The sequence below is a fragment of the Natrix helvetica genome, assembly GCF_964273705.1.
Source record: "Natrix helvetica genome assembly, chromosome: 1".
Classification (NCBI taxonomy): domain Eukaryota; kingdom Metazoa; phylum Chordata; class Lepidosauria; order Squamata; family Natricidae; genus Natrix; species Natrix helvetica.
This window is the reverse complement of record NC_138548.1, coordinates 76,907,108-76,933,846: the sequence shown is the minus strand read 5'-3', so window position 1 is coordinate 76,933,846 and position 26,739 is coordinate 76,907,108. Positions and strand designations below refer to the sequence as shown.

The 26,739-nt window shown below is 39.4% G+C and overlaps 1 protein-coding gene across 2 annotated transcripts in view; it reads left to right on the top strand.

Annotated features, from left to right (window-relative positions):
• RAD51B (RAD51 paralog B) overlaps positions 1 to 16,050 on the top strand; it is a 363,878-nt gene extending 347,828 nt beyond the window's left edge. Inside the window, exons 11-12 of one of the 2 annotated variants that reach the window (XM_081937734.1) lie at positions 13,342 to 15,644; positions 15,750 to 16,050. In XM_081937734.1, coding sequence (XP_081793860.1) covers positions 13,342 to 13,469 — 128 coding nt within the window. In that variant the 3' untranslated portion in view covers positions 13,470 to 15,644; positions 15,750 to 16,050. Of the gene's footprint in view, positions 1 to 13,341; positions 15,645 to 15,749 lie in introns of those variants that run through there. The other variant, XM_081937737.1, reaches the window with a different exon arrangement.
• Positions 16,051 to 26,739: the final 10,689 nt, after the last annotated feature.

Below are 26,739 nucleotides of genomic sequence, written 5' to 3'. Positions count from 1 at the left end.
TCTCACCGCCCTCCCTCCTGTGGCAGACAGTCTTCTGCTTTCCGCCCTCAATCAGAAGGGAGGGCCGTGGGAAGGCCGCATTTACACAGAGCAGGGAGGGCTGTTAGAGGGCCGTATTAAACTGCCCCCCGGGCCGCAAATGACCCGCCGGCTGGACTTTGGACATGCCTGATTTAAGGCATGGTTGTTACAAATACTTGTAGCTCAGGGTTGAAATGTGGGGTCCTTGGTGCTCTCTGAGCTTGCTTGGTTTTCTGCAGATGTTTCATTACCAAACTAGATAATATCATCATTGCTAGTAGGGAGAGCAAGCCCCTCTCCTTACTTGCACTGATGATGTTACCTAGTTTGGCCTGCAAGAAAACAGCTAAGCTTAGAGAGAACCAAGGACCTCACATCTGGCTATTCTTCCAGTATACTCTCTCTCTAAGTCTCTTCTGACTTAGAATGGGCTCAAGCAACCTTGGATGGTATTGAATATTAACTATCTTCTTCTTTTTTTTCTGTCTCTCTCTCTCTCTATGTATTTTTTTAAAAAATTATCAGTAAATAATCCAAAGTTGATATGGAATCAGGTAGCCTCAAAATTAAAATAATAAACAAATATTCTTACAGCTAAAAGATGTGGATCGGACCATTCATCTCGGGATTCATGATTTGTCAGGGTAAAACGTTTAAAATGAGGTTGCATGCTTACAAAGCATATAGAAGAGGTCCCTTACATGTAGAGGATAGTTTGAAAGCTAAAAATGTATCTACTTCCTAAGGCTAAACCCATTTGAGGTACGTTTAAATGGATGGATTAAATAGATAGACATTTGCTAAATAGCAAATGTCATCTCTCTCAGTTGCATTCCCAGGATCTGGAGCCTACTCAAGCTTCCATTTCTAACCCAATGGATGAAATAGTTTTCTTTTCCCAACTTCAGAAGCACTCTTACATCAAGCAGCTAAGCCAAATAATTGTGAAAAGAAGAGAAAATGTTTTGTTTTTTTAAAAGGGGACATGCCTACTGAAACCCATTTTAGTGCCAAGTTCAAAATCAGGCTATTATTAGCTAATCTGAACAGTTTAGTTAATCAGCAGTGATAATTGATTTGCCTGTAAAACGTCATGACAGAAAATCAGCAGTCAATTAAAATCAATTATTAATGCAAGTCAACTGACACTATCAATGCCCGAGAAGAAAAAAAAATCAAGGACAAGATAACAGGAATTGGGAGATCACAAGATTACTAGCAGAAAGAAGTTTGTAGCACAATCTGCCAGCACAGACAAATTATTGGGCATGCTATTTGTGACTGAATTCACACAACTTGTACTTCCCTCCCAGTGATGGCAGAGCAGTTAGCATGCACTGTTGGAATCCAGTTTTAAGATTCCCGTTAATACAAAATGCACCTGCTTGAAGTCTAACTTCACTGTGGTTTGGCATGTGTATCTATTTGAACTTGATTGTCTAGACAGCACTAACATTTACTTTTGGACTTGGGTGTGTGTTTATTAATTCTGAAGAATTTTGAAGAAGCTGTTCTCGTGTGAATCAACTAATGTGATCCTTTTTCTGTGGCCTTATTCTTATTGCCTCCTTTTTAAAGACTCATGTTGTTTAATAGGGAAAGGCTTTCTATGATGGTCTTCTTAAACAGGTACAAATGCACAAGCAATTCATCATCACAAGAAAGCCTTTCAGAACACAAAAGCTACATAACTCTAGCTCTACCAGTTTTTCCTGAGTTTTTCTGGCCCAAGAAACTTTACTGTCAAATGAAGGATTTTTCCATGTCCAATTTCAAGCTAATTGGGCAAATAATTCTTGATTTTATGAGGACAAGGATGATTGCTGTTATTTACATCCTGCCTTTCAAGATGGAAACCCTGCCAAGGCAGCTTAAAAGTAACAACAATCACAACAACAAAATTAAAACATTAAATTTAAAATTAAAAATAACTGGTGGGGGAGAGGGTTTCCCCATTAGCAATAAAACATCTGTGAGGAGGAGAGAAAGCCCAACTGGGGTGGATTTTATACCTTCCAAAGGTGTCTTGGTTAAGAAGCCTCAAGCAATGGGCACTTTGTTATAAACTCCATGCTTCAGTGGATATCAGTCAACAACTGCTTTGATTTGTTACCTTGCGCTCTAATTTAAAAAACACGTTCCAAGAGAAAAACAAAGTGCAGTCTCAGTTTTACATCAGAGATGGCTTTCTAGCCTCTTCCTTAAAGAAAATGATTTTTGTAAAAATAAAAAAATAAGAAGTGGAACGTACATTTTCTTGACTTTTAATATTTTTTTTAATGCTGGTGGCATCACGTGGTTGCCTAGGAACTGTTTCTGGCACCTGAAGATGTTTCTTACTCATTGATCCTTATTGAAGTGGATGAGTCTCACTGCTTATTCTTTCTTACCCTGCAAGCTGCTTAACCTAAGACTCCCTGGACCTGCTTTGCATTGCTGAGGATTTACTCAGGCCAATGGAGTCTGTGGCCTTCAGAACTGTGTTTCTTCAGGGCTTGATAGAGATAAGGAGGAGGAGGAGGAGTGGGTGGAGAACATCTCACTGCAAGTGCCCAAGGGCTGCGGGTGGGTGGTGGAAAGCCCAAACATTCTTTTCGAAGCATTCAGACCCTCTGCTATTTCCTGCTTTCCTCTTGTGGTCCTTCACCTGCTTTTATTTAACTATTTCTCCATTTCAGCCTCTAGAAATCTGCGCTAGAAATTTGGCCTCTCAGACTTCTAAAATGGAAATTATTTGCTATCCCTTCATTCGTTACAGGAGACTTTTCAAGCCAAATTATTTTTAAAAAGCCATTAAAGTTCACGGACTTAGTAAACATCAGTCAAACAAGGAAATGTCCAAGGATCTCTTGGGAAAGTCAGGGTATCCTGGTATCTCTTGGCTTATACTTGAGAAATATTTGGTTACTTTGGGGTTTTATCATGGTCACAGAAATACTTTCTCACTTCTCCGCCCCACACCGGTTTCCCCTTCAAAGAACTGAACAGTCCCCAGCTTGCTCTTTTTATGTATGTGTGTCATGCATTTTCTTCATTTCTTTCCGGTGGTTGTTTCACATTTTGCAGATAATCAGTGGAATAATGAATTGAAAATTTGACAGGAAAAGCTGGAGGGAGATAACAAGGACCACAACCAATCCGTTGAAACAGAACCAGCCTGGCTGGGGCGCGGGGTGGGGAATCAAATCTGCCAGATTCTAGTAGACTTACTCTACCAGCCCTCTTCAACTTCAACCACACTCAACGTGTAGTCCTCAATGGAACTGCATCTACATGGAGGGAGGTATGCAGTGGAGTACCCCAAGGCTCTGTTTTAGGCCCAGTACTCTTCAACATCTTCATCAATGATTTGGATGAGGGAATAAATGGGGAACTCATCAAATTTGCAGATGACACCAAGCTGGCAGGAATAGCCAACACTCCAGAAGACAGGCTTAAGATACAGAAGGATCTTGACAAACTTGAACATTGGGCACTATGTAATAAAATGAAATTCAATGGTGAAAAGAGTAAGGTTCTACATTTAGGCAACAAAAACGAAATGCACAGGTACAGTATAGGTGGTACCGTGCTCAATAGTAGTAACTGTGAGAGGGATCTTGGAGTTCTAGTGGACAGCCATTTAAATATGAGCCAGCAGTGTGCAGCAGCTGCCAAAAAAGCCAACACAGTTCTAGGCTGCATCAACAGAGGGATAGAATCAAGATCACGTGAAGTGTTAATACCACTTTATAATGCCTTGGTAAGGCCACACTTGGAATACTGCATTCAGTTCTGGTCGCCACGATGTAAAAAAGATGTGGAGACTCTAGAAAGAGTGCAGAGAAGAGCAACAAAGATGATTAGGGGACTGGAGACTAAAACATATGAAGAACGGTTGCAGGAACTAGGTATGTCTAGCTTAAGAGAAAGAAGGACTAGGGGAGACATGATAGCAGTGTTCCAATATCTCAGGGGTTGCCACAAAGAAGAGGGAGTCAAACTATTCTCCAAGGCACCTGAGGGTAGAACAAGAAGCAATGGGTGGAAACTAATCAAGGAGAGAAGCAACTTAGAACTGAGGAGAAACTTCCTGACAGTTAGAACAATTAATCAGTGGAACAGCTTGCCTCCAGAAGTTGTGAATGCCCCAACACTGGAAGTCTTTAAGAAGATGTTGGATAGCCATCTGTCTGAAACGGTATAGGGTTTCCTGCCTAGGCAGGGGGTTGGACTAGAAGACCTCCAAGGTCCCTTCCAACTCTACTATTGTATTGTATCTTCGTTATGTGAGGATTTTAATTCCCATCAACCTAATGGATGAAGAAGTTATAATTAAACATGCTGTAACTTGAGGTTACCAGGTTGGGGCAAAATGATTTACATAAATTGAATAAATATATTTTAACTATGGGATAAGATAGTATGCCTAACTAGGAACAGTTCTAATATTAAGCAAGTTAGACACTGCTAGGAATGGCATGAAGAAAAATGAGTGTAAGACTACCATGTTTAGATTACAAAACTCCAGTTGACCACTAGATGGCAGCAAGGAGACAGAAAACATTAACTCTTATGATTCTTTGATGTTTTGCAGTCCTAATGGAGAGGTGTTGGAAGAGAGAATTACATGTGCTACCCAGACTTATAAGGAGGTCCTAGCCTCCTAAACTGGACATGCTAATCACTAGCAGTTTCTTTATAAGGAATGTGGGGGGAAGATATGTTTTGACTTGCCTTGGAATAAGCTCTTATTAAAGACAACAATCTTAAACACATTTTGTAAGGAATAAGTGCCATTGAACTTGCTCAGATTTCTTTCTAAGTAAACACAGTGAGGAATGTGTTGCAAGAAAGGCGGAACTACAGCGGAATCATTAAAGCTTTTTCCATCTTATCACGAAGCAATTCTGATAACAGAGCAATCCCTTTCTGATGTTTTGTTCCTACATTTCTGCACAGAGCGAGGTTTAGTACATAGATAATGATAATCCCCATTCTAACAGGTATTAGAGAAAACGTGTTCCAACTGTACTCTACAGAGCTTAAACCTTACCAAAACCTTGGGTTTTCTGCAAGTATGTTCAAGATAAGCTAAATCATGAGCACACAGAATTCAACATGAGCAGAGGAAACATTTCAAAACAATTTGCGACATGGTGCAAACATCTTTGTGAATCAGAAGGGGCTCCTTTCCTTTGTCCCCCGGTGGTTCTGTCATGTAACACTGTTGTCAAAACAAGCAGCAAAAAGGATACTTTAAAAAAATGTTTGAAGCAAATCCCAGGGCAATTGGACCAGCACCAGTCCACGGCCTGCCAGGAACCGGTCTGTGCAAGCACACAAAGCCCCATCCATGCACATGTGGAACCAAGAAACCTCACCACTCCCATCCCGGTGTGCGGAAAAACTGCTCTCCACGGAACTGGTCCATGACACCCAAAAGGTTGGGGCTACTGCTTTAGAGTAGTGCGACTCACTTATATTGTTATTTGTACAATCCATTGTATTTTTTCTGTTTTGAGGTGTTTTCACATTTAAGAAGGTACTCACTTCTTATGTTATATATCGCAGTCTCACATGTGAGCCAGGACATAGGGAAATAAAAAAACCGTTTAAACAATACCCTCTAGCATGAACAGTAAAGACATTTGTATCAAATAAAATACTGGTATGTTTTCACCGGTAATAATCTTCAAATAAAATAAAGCATCTGACAGATATTTACATGGTCTTTATACAAGTGGCAGATCAGTGTAGGGAAGAGAGAAGACCTAAAACAATTCTGCCTTGACGTGTGTGGAGATCAATTTTTCATGGCCAAAATGCTCAACCAAAGCTTCTACTACTCTCCATATTGGAAATTTAGAGATTAGTTGCAGTATCTAGTTTTTTCTTTGGGCAATATGGACATCTGAGATCACTTAACACAGGCAGAATTTCACCACTGAAGTGAGATCACTTCAGGGGTGAAATTCAGCAGGTTCTGATAGGTTCTGGAGAACCGGTAGTGGAAATTTTGAGTAGTTCAGAAAACTGGCAAATACCACCTCTGGCTGGCCCAGAGTGGGGAGGGAATGGGGATTTTGCAGTATCCTTCCCCTGCCACACTCACCAAGCCATGCCCATAGAACCGGTAGTAAAAAAATTGAATTTCACCACTGGATCACTTGCATCCAGTGTGGTGGCTCTGTGGCTACTAGAAGCCATGTAGTTGTGCAAGATTAAAATACCTAATTATCTTATGCTTATGCTTGGGGGCATGCCAGTTTCTATTATGTTCAGAGATGGGGAGTGAGAAGAAAACAAAAATAAATCTAGAAAGCACAAAGTTTTACAGAGGAAAAAGAAAGAAATTTAAAGGACACAAATAAGATTTTGCCTACAATATTAAATCATGATAACTGATAGGTCAAGCAGCCCTCTATTCTATTTCTGTCCCTTTTTGGCCTTATCAGCACAGAAGTCACTTTATGTACAATGGTTTGTACATTGTTATTTTAGAAATAATGTGACCTAAAGAGCCTATCACTTAGTTGGAAGAAAAGATACCATATGCTCTGTGTCCTTCAAAGCCAGATGTGTTCCACATTTCTTTCCTTTAGACTCAGTTATTTTAGACAAGTCGTAATTTTAAACTTTTGTTTTGGAATGATTTCATTATTATTTATTGCTGCAATTGCATGCTATTTCCTGTTATTACAAATTGCAAAAGAGATTGCAATCAAACAAATAACATACAAATAGCTTTTTAAAATAAATGAAAATAAATTCAGGTATAAAATAACAAGTTTGCTTTTTAAAAGTGAGGAAGAGAAGAATACCAGCTGTGTCTTTTGGACCAAGCAGAAGGACAGTCTCATACTGAGCATATGACAGTTGCCTAAAAATGAGGTTCCCAATGCATGAATCATGGGAGCTAAGATGTTTCCTTCCAGAAAACTAATAATTGATAGTCTTAGCCAGAGTTATTTGGACCTCCAATGATAATGACTCTATGAGCATCCCCAAATTACTTCCCTGTCCTCATGGAACAATACAGACTTCTTCAAAACAGGCAAACTGTCCAATTTTAATTTGTGGAAACCACCTACCCTTCACGTCAGCATTTAGATGTTTTAATCAACCCTGTCTGCTCCATCATGGCATCCAGACAGTGGTTCAGAACATGTATAGCCTCTCCTGATTCAGTTGTCAAGAACTTGAGCTGAATATCATCAGTGTACTTATACTGTAAGTACTATAAGTATTCTGATTGTACAGAAAGCGCTCCATGGCATAGGACCTAGTTATCTGCAGGATCGCATCCTACCACACACGTCCCTGCGACCTATCCGCTCACACAGGGAGGGGCTCCTCCTGGTGCCGTCTGCTAGGCAATGCCAGCGGGCGACACCTAGGAGTAGATCCTTCTCTGTGATGGGCCCAACCCTCTGGAATGACCTCCCCCCAGACATTCGAACTACCACCGACCTCCGTTCCTTCTGGCAAAAGTTAAAGACTCACCTATTTCAATCAGCTGGCCTGGCACTTTCTTAGTTTTACCTCCCGGGGATTTATTTTATTTTAATTGGGTTTGGGGTTTTAATTGTGATGTTTTTAGGATTAGAATATATTTATTTCTTAGTACAGCCTATCTCCCCCTCCAAATGTATCTTAAATGTATTTTATTATTATGACTGGTTTTATTTGTATTGACTGTACACTGCCCCGAGTCCCTTTCTGGGAGAGGGGTGGTCTAAAAATCTAAGAAATAAATAAATAAAATAAATAGATGACACCCAATTTTCAAACTCTGAAAGCTATTTTCAATGGCGTACTTTAGATCAGTAATGGTGAACTTTTTTGGCACCTGCATGCACGTGCCAGAGCACCAGAAACCCGTAGACCAGTTGGCCAGTGCCAGGTTTTTTTTTGCCATTTTTAGGCCCCTTTTCAGCCCATTTTAGATGTTTTTTCTGCTGTTTTGGGGCCAAAACCAGCCCGAATAATGGCTTAAAAACAGCCCAGAAAATGGTCTGAAAAACAGCCTGTTTTGGGGGCGTTTTTCAGGGCGTTTTCTGGCGCTCTGGCACTCGCGAAGACCAGCTGGCCGACATACTTGTGCATGCCAGAAACCAGAAGAGCAGCTGGCGATTGCGCCCATGCCCACAGAATGAGCTCTACGTGCCACCTCTGGCACATGTGCCAAAGGGTCGCCATCACAGCTTTAGATGCTTAATACAATGCAAGGGGCAATGGCACCCCCTCAACTCAACCACTCTAATACTGTCCATTCCCAACAAAAAAAAAGCAATCTCTAGGAGGATACTATAGCCAAGAGCATCAAAAGCCAATGAAAGATCAAATGGTTAACAGAACCCCACTCAGAGGCATTTGCAGAAACAACACTTTCATTCAAATGATGAAAGCAGAACTGTGCTACAGATTCATTCCTTTCAGAGGTGTGTGAGATAACCCAAAGCATGTACAGAAAGGGTGGAGCTTGTGGCATAATGCTGCTTTTATCAATTTCCCCCTCTTGACTATCAGGCAGATGACTTTAGTGAAGTGTCTTGTTCTACTGGAATCTAAATTCAAACATAAATAAGTGCCCTGTTTAGCAATAAGGAGAAATGCAGATCATGTTTTAGTCTAACAAACCAACATACAAGAATGTGATAATGGTTATAGTGAGCAAAACAAGTATTAAGTTAGGTCACCATAAAAACATATATTTTAAAGAAGCATTGCCATTACATCTCCAACAAGATGCTGTCCTAGACAATCCTTTTCTATACAAACTAAATCCAATATTTATTATTTTTTGTTGTGGGTCAATATCCATTGACATACTAGATACAGAAATATAGACGTTCTCCATTGTCCAGAGTTATAGGAAATATATAAATGTGAGTGTGCAACAAATCCTAAAATTTTCAGAGAATAATATCGTCTTGATTTATAAACGTGGTATATGGAATTTGACAACCAGACAACATAAATGGATTCTCTCTGCCCTTATTACAGCTAAAAGACAGATATTGCAACATTATAAATAATAGGTTTTTAAAAAGCATGATAATCATATAAGTATTTTTGCATATGTATATAAAATATTTGAATTATGCTCATATTATTATCATGCTGTATGAATAATGTTTGGATTAGGTAATTATATATAGAATTGTAACTGTTTATTGTTCTAACAACATATTGCCCTTTATTTTATTTGTTGTATTGTTTATGTACTTTTTAAGCACTTTTATAATATATGTCTTTTTGTTCTTTGTTCTTTTTTTCTTTTGTTATTTTAAAAGCGATAAAAAAATATGGAAAAAAAAGGTTAGGTTACCACTAAATATACATTTCTTTTTATCCTGTTTTCTATCTATTTCAGTGTTCTTTCTCAGTAAAATTAGAGAAAATAACTCTATGAAGGTATCAGATAATAAATCTCAAGAAAGATATAACCAGATTTCAGTGTAATTTTAGTAGTCCAACCATCTCTTGCTATCAGTATTAAACTTTTCTCTACTTAACTCTGTTTAAAGTTAGAATTGGGTGTATGCAAGATGACTGAGTATTCAGCAGATTATTACCATTGGTTGCCTTGTTGTTTAATTGAAAACCTGCACTTCCGCTCAATAGCAGTTATGCAGGCAAGGAAATTCCCTCATCCAACCCACCAATTCCAATAACCCTGTAACTGTCCAAAAACTTAGTGCTACACACAAGAGAATCCTGTGAATTTCAATAGTAAAACTGAAAAATGTCATTATTTCTCTTGATTTGTAGAAACTATTCCTACATTGTTAGTTTCAAGCTATAATCGAGAGTTGCAGTGCTGGAAGACTCCAAGCAGGGCAAAGCTGAGGCGCAGTTCTACTGCCTAGCTCCCACATGGGTTGCTTAGTTTGAACAAACAGTCTCTTGAATGCGGAAAAATCTTATGATATCTTAAATTCTAATAAAGGTACTATGAGATGAACCTTTGTTGATTAATAATTAACTAAATAATGGCACACAAAATCACACCCTAGAATACCTTTGTCAAAAGGCTACCACAGTTGGAAGCAGCATCAAGAAGTTCTGGGTTTGTAGCATCTGAGGAGAAGGCAAAGTCTTGCCACCCTGGAGGGTTACAAAATTTGCAGAGCCTGTTTTGTTCTCTAATTGCAGCCTTTTTCTTCGTGAAGAAGTGTTAAGCTCAGTGTCTATAAGAATTCTCAGTCATCCAGGTCATGGTTGTCCCAAAGATGCTTTTCGAAAAGCAACCGGATTTTCTTTGTTTTTTCCTTGAAGACATTTTGTGTTAAGTTCAGTCCTCGTGAGCTAAATTAGCTTTTGTTCATGACCAAAAGTCTTCACAGAAAGAGGTTGTTAGAAGTGTTTCCTATCTCTGATGTATTCCTGGCTTAATTTAAGTGTGTTGATTGTTAGAACAAGATAATTGCTTCTGGAAAAGCAGTTCTCCTTACAGGGATCATTAATTGATAACATTAGAGCAGTAAGGGAGCCTCCCGTATTATTGTTTCCATTGTATATGGCTATTCCAATCCAGAATGTATTGTATATCTTACCTAAAGTTCATGATGTTTGATTATTCCTTTTTGTATCAACATTATACATTGTAAAAAGAATCAGTATACAATTTTCATCCAATCACAATTATCTGGGGTTTTTTCTTCATTGTTTTAAATACGTGAACTCTAAGTGATAGAACAACTATCTTCTGAATGGTGAAATGTGTCAAATATTAAGTAATGTTTAAAAAGGTAATGTTTTTCCTTAAATTTTGAAGTATTTGTATAGCAACAATAAAAATAAAATAGATTTGAGGTAAAGATTAGGATAGAAAATTTAGGCAAATCATCTTAAACAGTTATGCAACCATTCCCAGCTTAACATACATTTTATAATATTTCTCCAACATAATGGTTGCCATCCAGATTTTTTATTCATTATTATATTTCTAATCCATCTTGATGCTTGGAGCTCAGTTTGGTAGACAAGGGAATCTCCCTTCATTTCATCCTAACAATTCTATAAAATAGATTGTGAGACTTTGGGCCATTCCCAATCTCTCAGCTAGAGGAGTATAACTATAGGAGTATAACTATATTGTCCTGAGAAAGCAGAAAATCATTTTGATGGACAGAAGCCAATTCAATTTGGTATTTATTTATTTATTAAAATCAATGTACAAGGTTGCCAATCTCATAAGTGAGATTCTGGGCAGCAGATGAGGATTAACACATACAATTCATAAAAAATGAATTTCCCAATCAAATAAACCCAAAACGATTCCTATAAATCCACCAGGTAGTCTTTTTCTTCCTTTATTCCCCATGAATCTTACAAGCTCCCATGGATTTAGTCATGAGAGGTTGGAAGAAGGGAAATCCCATTGCAGAAATGGAGTTTGTTTTGTCCATCTCTGGATTCAAACTGGGATCTGAAAGAAAATGGTACCCCCTCATTGGAATTGCAAGCTGACTCTATATGAGCTGTTCCTAATATTTGTTTATATCCCACTTCTATTATTTTTTTATAAACAACTCAAGGTATATCTAATACTTCTTCCTCCTATTTTCCCCACAACAACAGTGAGATGAACTGAGAAAATGACTGGCCCGAGATCGCCTAGCTGGCTTTCTCATGGCTAAGGTGGGACTAGAACTCATGGTCTCCTAGTTTCTAGTCTGGTGCCTTAACCACTAGGCCAAACTGGCTCTCAATAAGATTTGAAACATTTTATTATCTATGGTCTGAAAGTGTCTCTAAACATCATTCCTGGCTCTTGAAAAAGACTTCAGGCTAGACTCGTGATATTTTGCAAATATTGTATCTATTTCATCTTGTATGGAAAAATATTGTTTTATTGACTGCAAGCAAATAAATATTTTTCTTGGTTTTGAAAAAAGGATCACATATTGGTTCCCTGCCTTTGGTTTCCCCATTTTTCCTCTCAACTTTCCACCCTGCATCAGCTAGCTAGCTCATAGTCCCTTTCACACCCTTCCCCCCTTCCCTTTAAACAGCATCTTTTCTTGCTTTATTTACAAAACCTCAAGGCTTTGTTCCTGAACAATGGCAGTTGGTTCACCTACTGTAAGTACATGTTGCCCTGTAGGGTCCTTTGAAAAACTTTGCTTGTTCAGCTTGATCAGGTGGATAAATCCAAAATGAGTAAGTTTGCTGAGGTCTGTGTCACCTAGTAGTGCCCTTATTAACAGCAAACCATGTTCTTTACTTTAAGCTCTCTCGTAAACAGGGAAAGGGAATTCATAAACTGAATGATAGCACAGATACACAGAATATTATGGCCAGTTGTGAATGACTGACAGAACCTACACCAACGATCAAGGAGGTGTGACGTGATTTCCCACACGAGGAGAAGATCGGGAAGAGACAGGCCACTATTTATATGATACAATATTGACTATTATTCCAAAAGAGTTTGATGAAAGATTCCAATATCAGTTTGTTTTAAGCTCTCCTGGCTCTGTCCAAACTCAATAAATACTGCTGCCTTTAGAAAATGTGTAATGCAGAGATTGGGTAGATTAGCAGAGAGGGCTGTTTGCCTGTCCTCCTGTATTCTCTAAGGGCTGACATACGTGCAGAATATGCCTAGATTCACCTCTTAAGCAGATACAAATCAGCAGTGTTGCATTAATTTCAACAGAGACATACCAGCCCACACCCACTCAAGGTTGGCTCATGGACAGAGGAATGGCTCATACTCTTGCCGAGCAAGAGAAATCGCAATTTCCTTATTCTGGCCCCACTGTCCATAGAACGCACTGGGTGGATTATTGAAAAGGCAGAACATTTTCCTACTACACTGGGAATGATCCTACCCCAGAATGGTTTTTAATGCATTCAAAGGAAGTTGAGAGCCCCATGGAATAAAACATCTCCTTTTATCATTGAAGAGGAGGTTCTCATTGTTTTGGAGAAGACAGCCAACAAGATAGGAAAATTGTGAGTCATTTTAAGTCTAGTCAATTTAAATTAGTCTTCCAAGCAAATTCCCTGCCAGGTAATTTGTTGCCTAGAAGCCTCTGAAATAGTTGATCAGACTGTTGAAAGAATGGTAATGATTCATCAATAACAAGCAGAAGAAAGATAAGGACCCATTTGTCAGGCAACCAAAACTACCTGGCATCGGGAAACAGCCTCAAGTTCTCAAATTGTGATTGTTTTTTTTAAATTGTGCAAAAAAAACCCAACCCCTGCTTGTAGAAATGTACCACCTAAAAATTGGATAGGGATTTTGTTCATTAGTTCTTAGAAGTATTTCATCTCAGTACCTGATATTGTCATTGAACTGGTTTTATTTGCTCACAATTTCAGAAATGGACCCAAAGGAGCAGCCCTGTAGTAATTGGGAAGGAATAAACCCAGCACTGCAAGCAATAAAAGTGAGAAAAGATACATTTCACAATGAAGCTGAAATGGCTTTATCGAGTTTTACCCTGTAAGTCACGTCAGCAGTTACCAGAAGCAACCAGAAAAACAGAATACTGGAATCCAGAGAGGAAGAAAAAGTCCATGTTTTTGAACTGATATCTTTATTTTCTTGATCTGAAGCAACTTCTGCATAGTTTCCTGCTTTCAGTTTTGATTACAACAACTAACAGGTTTTTTTCAAGCTTCACTCTGGCATTTGTGATCTTACAGCTTTTCTTTAAATAAGATGAGCATAAACAAAGTGATCAGAAACATTCTTGAATCCTGTTGGTTGATGTCGAATATCCTTTATTGGTTAAACACAATAAGATTTGTTCAAAGGGTTGCTCTCTCCCTCTTCCTTTCTCCCTCCCTCCCTCCCTCTCTCATTTTAGCTTGAGATTTGGGTACTGTCTGGTCAACCCAGTCAAGTTTGAAGAGTGTGTGTTTAATATGATATTCAAAGCACATGACAGTCACATGCATTGCTACCATTTAACGAACACCTGCAGATTGTTCTTATAGATATTACTTAATATCATGTAATCTTACTATGTCAAAATTGACAGCTTAATGAGAGAAAGTATGTACTACACCAACACTTCACCAAAAAGATCCATATTCGCATGTATCTGTGATACCACATTCATCTGTGATAAGCCCTACTTGTCAACTAGAATAGCTAGGATAAATCAGCGTAGATGGTACAACTATTAACAATAACAAATTCCTAGGCCTAATGACTTGGAATGTTGAAAGCATTTCATAAATGCAGTATTATAGCTCTTGCAGCAATGCTGCTCACTAGAGTAGTCATATATTTCATATTGTGGGTCTATAGTTAAAACAGGATTGCTTATTTAATGGGGATTTATAGCAAAAGCAGGGCTCATTGATCAAGTACTGTGATAGTAGAGATATCCATATGAAAATATAGCTTCTATTACAAGAAAATTGTTGCTTTGTTTCTTCTATTTCTGGTTCAGGACTATATAGGCTTTGACGCAGTCTCTAAAAATGTTTTAGAACATATGAGAGCATGAGCATGGCACCTTTGTGTAGCCCTTTAAAACAGCCACATCTTTTTCCAGGAACCATATGCTTGGAAGAATCAACTAAAGATTGGACCTGAAGTTCTGTGTAGTCCAACTAAATAAAACATATTGGAAAGTAGGTCAAGCATCTGTCCCCAAACTCAGAATTTCCAGACTACATCAACAATTAATTATGAAAGTCGCACTCCCAAGAAATTTGGAAAATACCATGTTGAAGGAAGGGTCTCTTAAAGAATGCATTGTCTTTTGTTAAACAAGCCAGAGAGACTTTTTGTATATCACAATGTTTTAATACTGTCTAGCATTAACACATTCAAGTGTTTCCTCTTATAACCATTCAGAGTTACAGGTTGTCTTTGATTTACAACCATTTATTTAACAGCTATTCAAAGTTACAGCATTAAAAATGTGACTTATGATTGGTTCTTATACTTACAACTGTTGCTCTATTCCCACAGTCACATGATCAAAATGTGGGCGCTTCGTGTGTATGTATGTGTATGTATGTGTACGTATGTATGTATGTGTGTATGCATATATGTGTGTATGTGTGCGCATGCACACACACACACACACACACTCACAGCGTTACATGATTGCCATTTACAATCTTTCCAAGGACTTCCAACAAGGAAAGTCAATGGGCAAAGCCAAATTCACTTTATGAACACAGTGATTCACTTAACGGCCGTGGCAAAAAAGTTATAAAATCAGGTTGTATTCACCTAACTACCACATCACTTAGCAACAGACGCGCCAATCCCAGTTGCGGTCATAAATCAATGACTACCTGGATATTCTACCAAACACTTTACTTTAAGAAAAGAATGAATAAATCCAATAAAAATAGGTTCTGTTCAGACCATTGATCATGTTATTTTTTCCTGATTAATAATAATGTTAACTGTGGTGCCTCAAAATGGAATCAAAGCCTATGGCTTTCAAATAGGCCCTAGGCTTCTGTAAGAGGATCAAGTCCAAAGCCTAACGTTATCTACTGCATCACTGAAAATTGCAGTTTTAAGTTGAAGGTTATTCCCCTTTCTTTCAGTGTTGAGCAACTAAAAAAAGAATATAAAAATTGCATAGATCTCTTCGATTTAAATGCACAGAACATTGCTTGAGGGGAGAGCACGAGAGCTCTGGATGTTGGTACCACAGGCACTTAATTGCAGATTGTACTGGGGAAATGACTCGGCATTAACCCAATGCAGTGAAGAACCAACGTTGTTCAGTGGCACAAAATTTGTGTTCAAGGCAACAGGCAACATTTTCAAGGGCCCACACCAACAGGATCCAGAGAGACTCTCTTAACAACATTTCCCCGGCCCTTGTTCTCTTTCTCAGTCACAACTGTTGCTACAGCTACCAAAATCGTTATTAACATTGCAAATGAAGTCTTGGTGGGTGGGGGGAAACCTCTTGCCATTTTTGGATTACCTGTCAGGGAGGCTTAAATCAGAAATAGAGCCTCCTTTGATGGGGCAGCCCATCCTTTTAAGTGGAGAGAGCAGAGGGAGCAGTTCTTCTGGATAAACATTTGAGATTTTGTGGAAACAGACAGAAGGGGGTGCGGGGGGGGGGGATCCCAAGCCTAATTCTCAGCCCTTTCAGGAGCAGTTGAATGGCAAGGAAAATTCCACCAAGGAACACAAGGTCTCCAGGGAACTGCTGTGACCTATTTAAGGCAAAAGTCTTGTGCGGGGGGGGGGGGGGGGGTGTTAGAGAGAGTGTGTGCAGAGGGGAGGGGAGAAACGTAGCCGCTTTTTTAAAATGCAAAAGTTGTTTAACCAGATTCTCCTGTCCCGACAGAACATGGTGATTTTGCAAGGCCGAAGCGCTGGATATTTTCCCCCAATGGTTTTCTTTTTCTTCCAAGATATCCTGCCCTCGGTTATAGTCTGTAAATACAAATAATTCAAAGCACTGTTCCTTCTCTCATATAAATGACATTCTTGCTATTTAATGGTGGAGTAGCTGGCTCTTAAAATCAACCAAGTTTCCCTTCGCACAACAGAGCCAGCCCAGGGATTCCCCTCCCCTCCTCACTTGATTCACGTTCTCCCTCCAGCATCACATGAACCAGGATGACCGGGTCGACTTGCCACCAGCTAAATCTGCATTGCTGTTCTGTTGAAAAGGTAGGCTGGGAAGACTAGCAGGGGCAGCTGATACGAGGGCCTAGCCCAGAAGATGCTTTGCTTAGTGCAGGTTTTTTTCCAAAGATGTTGTGGCCTTCAACTCCCAGAGTTTGCCTGCCAGCATGAGTTGAAGTTCACATATCTTAAAAGTCCAGGTTTTAAAAACACTGATTTAGTCGAAACAAGATCAGTTCAGTTGGGAACACATCTAACCCAGTGGAGGTGTTAAGTACTTGAGGCTACGACGCCATTGACTATCATTGCTGGCCCCTGATTGGTTGAGACGCGAGCAGCCAGCTGGCGGGAGAATGCAGCCATTCTATTGGTTCAGCGTCTGACAGCTCTAGTATAAAAAGGGTTGTCAGCTGTCAAATGTTGCTGTTTGCCAGGTCGAGGTTTGCCTTACATTTTGCTGTGTTATACTGTTAATAAAGGTTGTGTTAGTTTCAACCTGCCTTGCCTTAGTTCCTGTCTGCCTCGTTCTCCCTACAGAACAGGAGGGATTCACTTACCTTCCTTATCGGTTCACAAATGTGAGCGCATGCGCCTCACCTGTGCATGCACACCGCCTTCTGTGCATACACAGTGCTCACGCAGTACGTTGGGCTGAGGGTGGGGCGGAGCCTCCTGCAGCCGGCGCTACCAGTTCACCCGAACCAGAGAACCACCTGAATACCACCTCTGATCTAACCCCATCTGGGTTAATTGGCAAGAAACTTCCAGAGTTTGGAAGTTTATACAACACATTCTCTTCCCAGTTAAGGATGTCATACAGATAGGGCCAAAGATCTGGGAGCACATTTGTAAAAAGGAAAATTCTAAAATCTCTAAAGCAGTTTTTTAGGCCATGCCCCCACTGCAGGGTAGTGAAGCAAGCAAACGCTTATTGCGTGAGTGATATCCACTCACCCATAACATTCAACCCTCTGTTTCTACGACTGATGCTTAAAAAGAGCACTTTCTGATCTTTAGTTTGTCACGATTTTATTCTTTCTCTTGGCATGCTCTCTCCATATCTCCTTCCTTCCCTATTATCTGCTGGCCACACGGAAGCAAGCGGCCCGCCCCATAGATCACCCCTACTCCTGATGAAGGGAAAAATGTCTTTCCAGCCAAGTTCAATTCTTGTTTTCCTGGCAGCGGTGGAGAAGCAGTTTGCCATGACTTTTCTCCTGGGTGTTTTGTCAACTATGTTCTTTTACATCCTTTAAAGAAATAGATGACACTGACTCACAACACAAGAATTTCTGGTTTCCCTAAAGTACTTAAAGTGAAGCCATGACTCAAGAAGACAATTCCCTGATAATGTAAGTCTTAAAAGGTTTTAAAAAATAAAGGCACTTGCTTCTCAAGTTGTTTTTCAAGCTGAATCTTTCCTGATTTGGAGCCCAAAGAGTAGGCTGTAATATCATTCTCCCTGCTACAGGAACTAATGAAAATGTTACTATAGGTGATAATATCCCCCTCTTTTCTATTTCTCTAATGTAGACAATCTTTTTAAAATTACACACACACAAGCACACAGAGACATAGCTGGTGAGATAGGAACCAGCGCTGCTTAGACCAGAATTGCTGTTTGAATCTGAAGACTTCCAGTCTCAATCCTGAAAGAATGGCCAAGGCTCAGATGACCAGAAATGGCGAGGAAATTGTCTCTGAGATTTAGTTTTCAAGGCTTGGTTTCTGTGTTCAGGCAAATATTCTATGTATAGATGACTTATTTTTGTCTGCCATAAAGCAATTAATCCAGCAGCAAAGTCATTGTTAAGTAGTTCCTGAACACAGGTTTAAATTCTGGAATAATATAAATTTGTAGTTGGATATGACCTGAAGTCTGATATGAAAAAGTCAGGACACCAGAATATACTATCCCGTGTTTCCCCGAAAATAAGAGAGGGTCTTATTTTTTTTTGACCCCTGAAATAAGTGCTTGGCCTTATTTTCGGGGTGGTCTTATTATTTTTGAGGTATAGAATGCGGCAAGCGTGATCACCTCATAGTGCTGCTGTGTTACAATATTTTCAAGGAGGGATTATTTTCAGGGCATGGATTATTATAGCGCATGCTCTCAAAAGCCCGATTGGGCTTATTATCCGGAGAGGTCTTATTTTCGGGGAAACAGGGTACATATTTTTTAAGCAATTGCTGTCAAGAGATTGTACTGCAAAATGATTTTAATCAGAGATTCAAAGGGAATTCCAGCATAAATATTGTTATTTAAGTCTGACATTGTAAAAATGAATTATAATGAAGGGAAATGAAGAGGGGAAAGATATTATAGTTCCATTTGGTGTCATCATTGCAAAGCAAGTCAGTTGGTAAACTTAAAGATCAAGGGTCATCAATGCTACATGGGCTGCAAGTTGAAAATCTAATTTCATAAATGCGGTGCTTATGCAATGCTTGAAATACTTGATAGAATGCTTTGCTTAAGGCTATTCAGTAGAATTAAAATAGAATACCCTGTTTAGCAACCACAACTGGGACCTCAGCTTGGTCATTAAGTGAAGCAGTCACAAAGTGAAACTGACTGGACTTATTATCTTACTTAAAGTTTTTATTTGCTTCACAAATCTGTGACGGTAATAAAAATGAGGACTAGTTGCAAAATTACTTTTTCATCATCGTTATAACTGCAAACATTCTGTATAAGGCAGTTGTTGAACAAAGGCTATAATTTGTTTAATCAGTGCCTTTATTTATACACCACACACACACGCAAACGCACACTTGTATATACAGCGAAATAAATGTTATATGATTACTCAAATATTGCGCAATTTTCTTTTTTCTTTTTTATAACCATATAGCAGTGAACTCAGATGTTTTGCACATTGCTAGTTTTAGAAAAATAAATCAGGAAATAGTAGTCCTAACTGCATCACTTCAAAGTATCTTTTCCCAAAAAGTTTTGGATGGGATATTCTTTCTTTGCTCCATCCAGACTTAAAGATAAGTCCACTTACTTTTAAGTCCAGAACTTCCATGCTTTGTGTTTACCCCCAAATGCCAAGCTTTCCACCATCTATAACGCTACAGGAAGCCCTTTCAAAAACTGCCTCTTAATCAGGAAGGCTCACAGTCAAAACACTGATTAGAAGCAGAGGAACACCTTGGCTCAATGAAAAAATGCCAAGAAAAGGGCTTTGCATCAGCAATCTTAGCTTTCTAAGTGATGTTTATGTTATCTTCCAAGAGCTAGCAATGGGGATTCCCAGCCCAGCTATGTACCAAAATAATCATATCTGCTGTAATCTACTGCCAGTTATATTAACAGCTGTTTATTGCTAACATATACTGCCCAACATTGCCTAGAGATAAAAGTAGGCAAAATACTTGGCTCCTAGCACCCGTGACCCGTCCCCGTGTGTTTGTGATACATCCTATTTCTTATACCCTTTAGCCAATTGCAGAATCCAAGACCAATTCGGTCCCAAAAGGGAACTTTGAATGAGATTGTTGGGTGTTCCTTGTCAGGGGAAGATTTCACCCTGAACTAACTGAGGTCTTAGATCGCGGCGTTTCCAAAAACAAGCTTTTAATACAAAAATAAGAAATAAATAAATAAATAAATCTATCTAATTGTTACATTTTGGCAGAAAACAGTTTGTCTACCAGCTTCCTGGCAGACGGACAAAGATCAAAAGGGAAGAGAAGTCTCTGGAATGTGTGATGAGCAGGCGCAGTACATCATTGTCAGATAAGACCTTATGACCTGCGCAGTAACTCTTTCAGTTTAACTAGCAAACATTTAACGCAGTGACATTCCTCCCACCCTGGCAAATAAGCCTGTAAAATGCATTAATTCCCTCAAATGTTTAATGCCTGTCTTTGCTGTAACTTCCTTCAAAACAGTCTCCTTTGAAATAAAATAAAAATTAAATCTAGGCCATTCCAATGACATCTCTGCATCATTGTCAGAACTCTCTGTGACTACTACATGCAGGGTGCTTTTGTTTTGTTTTGTTTTAAATAAAAGGGGGGTTGGCCCACTCATGAAATAAAGAATAGATTAAGAAAAGGTGTTTTTTTTTCTTTTATGATTGCACTTTCTCAGTGAAAACATTTGGAACCAGGGTGCAGCGATACTGATCTGAAAGTGCAGCTAGACCCAAATCAAATGTGTCAGGGCAGCCATTTGTCAGTCTTTCTGACACTTTTATGGCGTTTTTCTGATTCATTCATTTTTAAACCCAACCAGGCTGTCAGAACAGGAACAGCCTGGATTGCTTATCAAAGGCCTGAATTGATTGATTCCTGGGGGCTTTTAAAATTAGGCTGAAGTCCACACGAGCATAGGTGAAGGGTGTGTACGGCCGTAAGGCTGCAGGCTCTGTAGCCCCAAAGAGAACAAACTAGGCCGAAGCCTTAGCCCTGCATGTATGTTGTGTGGATTTCAAGCTTTGGGAATATTGATGGCGAGATGGGTTTTCCTTCTTCTTCACCATGCTGGGAAAGTGAGCACCAGTCACTTTCCCTTTCTATGGGCAATTGTTGGAGAACGTAGGGTTTACATTTGCATGAGCAAACAATATCAAGAGTCATAGACATGGAAGGGATTAGAAGGCAATCTAGAGGTTGTTTCCGCAGAATTAGGCAACAAAAAATTTGACATGGAACATGGAAAGGCAGATAGAGAATTGTCTCTCTGTATCAGATTAGGGGTGGGCTCCTCACCTGGAGAAACCATTTGTGGTTTGTCCTTTTCCTAGGGCAGCGATGGCGAACCTTTTTTGACTCACGTGCCACAAGTGGGGGGAGCGCAGGGGGGTCGTGGTCAGGCGTGCCACACCCATAATGCAACGCGCGACCCCCCCATTTTTACATGATTTTTTCGCCCTCCCCAGGCTCCAGAGGCTTTATAGGAGCCTGGGGAGGGCGAAAAGAGCCTCTCCCCCCCCGGTGGCCCTCCGGAGGCTTCAGGGACCATCCGGAGGCTTCCCTGAAGCCTTCGGAACGCTTGAAACCACCCTCCGAGCAAACCGGAAGTGACTTCCGGGTTGCTTGGAGCATCGTTTTAAGCGTTCCGAAGGCTTCAGGGACTGTCCGGAGGCTTCCCTGACGCCTTCGGAACGCTTAAAACCACCCTCCGAGCAAACCAGAAGTGACTTCCGGGTTGCTCGGATGGTCGTTTTAAGCGCTCCGAAGGCATCAGGGAAGCCGCCGGACGGTCCCTGAAGCCTCTGGGGGGGCTCTTTTCGCCCTCCCCAGGCTCCTATAAAGCCTCTGGAGCCTGGGGAAGGCGAAAAATAGCTTTTAAAAAGGTGAACTCAGCTGGCCAGCGCGCGCATGGGCGCTGGCCAGCTGACAGGGCAGCGCCTCGCGTGCCCTGACAAATGGCTCCACGTGCCACTTGTGGCACGCGTGCCATAGGTTTGCCATCACTGTCCTAGGGTAAGCAGGAAATGCAGTGATCTCACTGTTTCATTTAATTCCAAAATTCCACTTTGGGCAAGTGGACAAAATTTAGTTGGACAAAACTTTAATGGACAAAATGAACAAAAAATTATTGGACACTGGACAAAAAACCCACATTAGACAATATATGTTGGAGTTTATATTTGCCTGGTTTTTTATTTCAGTTTTTATAAGATTGATTGCACTAGATCTGATGCTTGCAGACACCTGAACGGGATCTTTAGAAGGCTACACATCATTCTGTAGCATGTTTATTAAACTGAGCTGTCTATTTTATTTCATTTTGGAGCTCTCTTTTGTAATAACATTTCATTTCTTGCATGGAACAATTCCCCAGAAATTCTCTCCTCCCCTCCCCCCCCACAATGAACTGGCAGACATTATACTTCAAGTTGAGAAATTAATTGTACGCAGATAAATAATATGTACTAATTTCACAAAAAAGGGGGCTTCCAAAAATGTCACTTTAAATCTAATTTCTGGATCCATCTGCAATGTTCTTTTCTCTCAAATCTTAGCAATAGGACTGTGTCCTCCAGTAGAAATAAAAAAATTAGTTCAACTAGCACGGATGACATTGCAATTATGTAGTTATAGGAATATTTCCAGAAAATAGTTTTAGAAGCAACTTTTTTTTTTTTTTTGCAGCTGGGACACACTTTCCTTTAAAAGGCTTTCAAGGAATGCAGGAGACATGGCTGATGATGCAATGACTGTCTCTGGAATAGATGACAATTTCAGCACATTTTCCCCCATTGGAGGGGGATTTATTGCAACAATTTAAATTGTACGATAAACAAACAAACAATGCCATCAAAAAACATATTGTTTTGTCCTTGAATTTCAATGGCATAATTCTGATCTGTTTGGAAGGCTGCCAAAATAAAGCTTGTGGGGGTCACATGCAGTTTGTGGAGATGGAAGATGGATTAATTATCCATGAGTGAAAGTGAATAATACATACTCTACCAAAAATAACCACTCTAAAACCATAACCACCATAAAGTACATTTTCTGGACAACGGTTCTTGTGCAGGTAGGAGAGATGCATTCAAAATGGCTGCCAGAAAACTGAAACTATCTCCCTTGTTGATCATTACACATGACTGTATATAATTTAATGCTTTATATTCCTAGAGGCTACATTGAAAATAGTATGTTAAGTACAGAAAAGGAGAGAAGATTCTTTACTGTGAGAAAATCCTTTTGCTTTCCTGGAAAATAAACCTGGAGCTAACTGACCTGTGGCTTTTCGCAAATTCACAGGCTGTAAAAGGAGAAGAAGAAACAAGTCGCTATATTCTTTCTGAAATAAATACAGGTAGTCCTTGACTTAGAACAGTTTGCTTCATGCCTGTTCAAAGTTACAACAGCACTAAAAAATTGAATTATGACCATTTTTCACATTTACAACTGTTGCAGCATCCTCATGGTCAGTCGATCAAAATTCAGAAGCTTGTCAACTGATTCAGATTTATGACAATTGCAGTGCCCTGGGGTCATGTTATTACCTTATACTACCTTCTGACAAGCAAAGTCAATGGACAAGCCAGATTCACTTAACAACCTTGTTACTAACTTAACAACTGCAGTGATTCATTTAACAACTCTGGCAAACAAGATCATAAAATGGGGGGGGGGGGTTCCACTTAACAACTATCTCACTTAGCAACAGAAATTTGGGCTCAAATTGTGGTCATAAATCAAGGATTACCTGGATGTCATCTTGACCTGTTCCTGAAACTGTCAGACATTGGCTAAACTTCAGGGAGGAAATGTGTCTTTCGTGGGAACTTCGAGCTTATTCTCTTTGTATTGTTGATGACTTGAAAGCCCTTTTGTCTTTTTCTGGATGATCAAATGTGTGCAGAGTAATTTGCATACTTTGTATGCTCTAATGCAAGATGGATCAGAGCTGGCAAGATCAGAGCTGCTTGTCTTTATGTATTAACATTCACCAACCAATGGATAGTATTGATTCAAAAATGCACACCCAAAATAATGTCTTAGCCTCATTTGATGACTATCCAAACTTTCCAAGATCACAAGAGGATAGTTCATTGATTATTTTTAGCCGCACAGCTAAGAACTTAAATAGGTATACTAAATTAAAGTTTAGCATATGTATTATGTCTTTTAAAAAGTCCAAAATCACTATTCCCCACCATAAATGGATACTGGGCCAATATTGTGTCTCCTGCCCAAAAGCACAGCCCTAGACTGCAGAAATTTCCATGTGTAGAGCCTATTCAAAATTCAATATAATAATGTAGTTGAAGCGCAAAGCTCTGTATATATTTACTTGTGATCCAGAAACATATTATATACTTCCAAAAGTAGAAGACCTGAATCTACGCAGTTGGCTTCAACATTTTCAGTTAATTCAAGGAAACCCTCAAGATTGTTTAAAAAGGAAGTGTGATAAAAAGAATCACTTTTTTCTCCTTTCAAAAGGAGGAAAATATTCACTCCCCTGTTGTACACACCCAATGCATAAGTCTTACAGTTGTTCCTACCCTGCAAATCACAGTGACTTTCCATTTCTAATTTTAAACAACAGTTGTGAGACAAAACAAGTTGTTTTTAAAATGCCTTCTTTTTGTAACTGCTTTCTTTCGATCATTATTCTTGCAGAAGCTGGGGGAAGGGGTGGCTTTTATCACTCACAACCCCCTCTGGGCTGTCTCGTTGGCCCTTCTGTCATTGCTACCAATACAGTATAACTCACTCCTCATGTTATAACTGAACTAGCCATAACACAGAAGTGTGAAAGAATCTCTAGCACAAAGTCTGTTGATTCCTTCCTCCCCCATAACCTTGTTTCCAACTGGGGTAGTCTCATGCCAAGATAAGTGAATAAACACTTCATTGTTTTTCATTGCAGAACCCTGAAAAACATACCATTTTATTCAGAGGATAGCTAGTGCAACAGTGCTGTTTTTCAGTGAAAGTAGAGAGACATCAGTCTCTAATATCAGTTTCTACAAGAATTATAGGGGCCTTCTTTCAAGATGGAATGCACAAAATACTTAAGGTTGATTTCAAGAGATATTTGAGAAACAGGATACAGTAGAAATGAAAGAATATCAAGAGTAACAGCTTTGTTAATGTTCATCTAGAAAGCTTTGGGATTATTAGGTATTTTTTTCAACTTAAAATTCCTCACAAGTTTCTTGTGTTGTGTGTGATGGGGCTTTGTAAGAAGTACATAAAAATAAAGAAAATGGGAATGTAAGCATAAGTCTGCTGATTCAGACCTCTGGCCCATGTAATCCAGCAATTCTTATAGTGCTTAGCCAACTCCACAGCCAATTATTTTCCCCAGTATTCTTTGTCACATGTTGACCAATCAAGAACTCACATCGAGAAACACTTTTGCTCTCTTTTACTCACTATTTAACCACTGACCCTTAAGATAGGTTACTGGGTAGTCTGATATTCTGTTGATTTGTCTCATCCCTCATTAAACCCATTTTAAAATGACAACCATCACTACAACTGGTGGCAGTGAATGCCATCTATATGTTAAGTAAAGAATGGCTTCTGTTATCAGATCTGATTCTTCCTGTATTTTGTTTCAGTGGATGACTGTGAGTTCAAGGGAACAAAGACAAGTGTTTCTCTCTGTCCACATCTGCAACATCACAAACTAATTGTAACATGGTTACCTTTACTTTTATTCATTCTAGTCTAAATATTGCAGTGTTGTATTCTTTCATCAGAAGAGATCTATGGTATCTCTTTAACAAATTAGTTTTTTCTCTCTACATCCACTGTATCTTGTTAAAGGCATGGTTACCAGAATTATACAAGCACCCCAAAAGCAATATAAAAGTATATAAGCATTTTACTCTATAGGCATTTTTATTTTCAGTTTCCTTCTTAATCATTCCTAGCATAAAATTGACTTTTTGACAGATGCATGGCTGGACTAGGTTGATTTTCTTATTGGACTGTTACTACTATTTCAAAACCCCTTTGAAAATCAATCACTGACATTTCAGGTCTTTCTAATATATGTGTAGAATTAGAGAAATAATTATGTATGTATGAAATTTGTACCAGCACACATTACTTTTTATTTGCTTATGTAAAACTTAATATCCACCTGTATGTAAAACTGTAATATCCACCCATCCAATGTATAAGTAAACACATTACAAGTAAAATAAAATCCACTGGCTCTCATACTGAATGGGGAGCCATCTCTCAAATATGAAAATGTTTCATTTTTCCATGTAATTGGTGGCTGGAATGGCAACCCTGCACACCTGGAGACATTGTATGCAGGAAGCATGAACCTCTCTTTTTTTCAGGGAGATATTTGGTAAGCATCAGCCTCTGACCTTAAAGCTTTTTTTCCATAATCCCTCTCAAAAAGCGGAAGCTATAGGTTATGGTCAGAAAAAGGGCTTGTCTGTAGATAACTGATGGCATCCCATTCTTATCTACAGCTTTTCTGGGTCTGCAGCAGGGGTGGGTTCCTGCCAGTTCTAACCTCTTCTATAGAAGAGGTTCCACAAATTTACCATGCCATTTAGAACCAGTTCCAGCTCCCTCCCCCCACCTGTCCACACCATGCCTGCCCCGCCCGCTGCTCACTGATTGGCTGGCTCACCAATTTCCTCGCCCGCCTCTAATAGTCCTATCTAAACCTTAAAGTCTTAAAGCTGTCAAGTTTGAACATC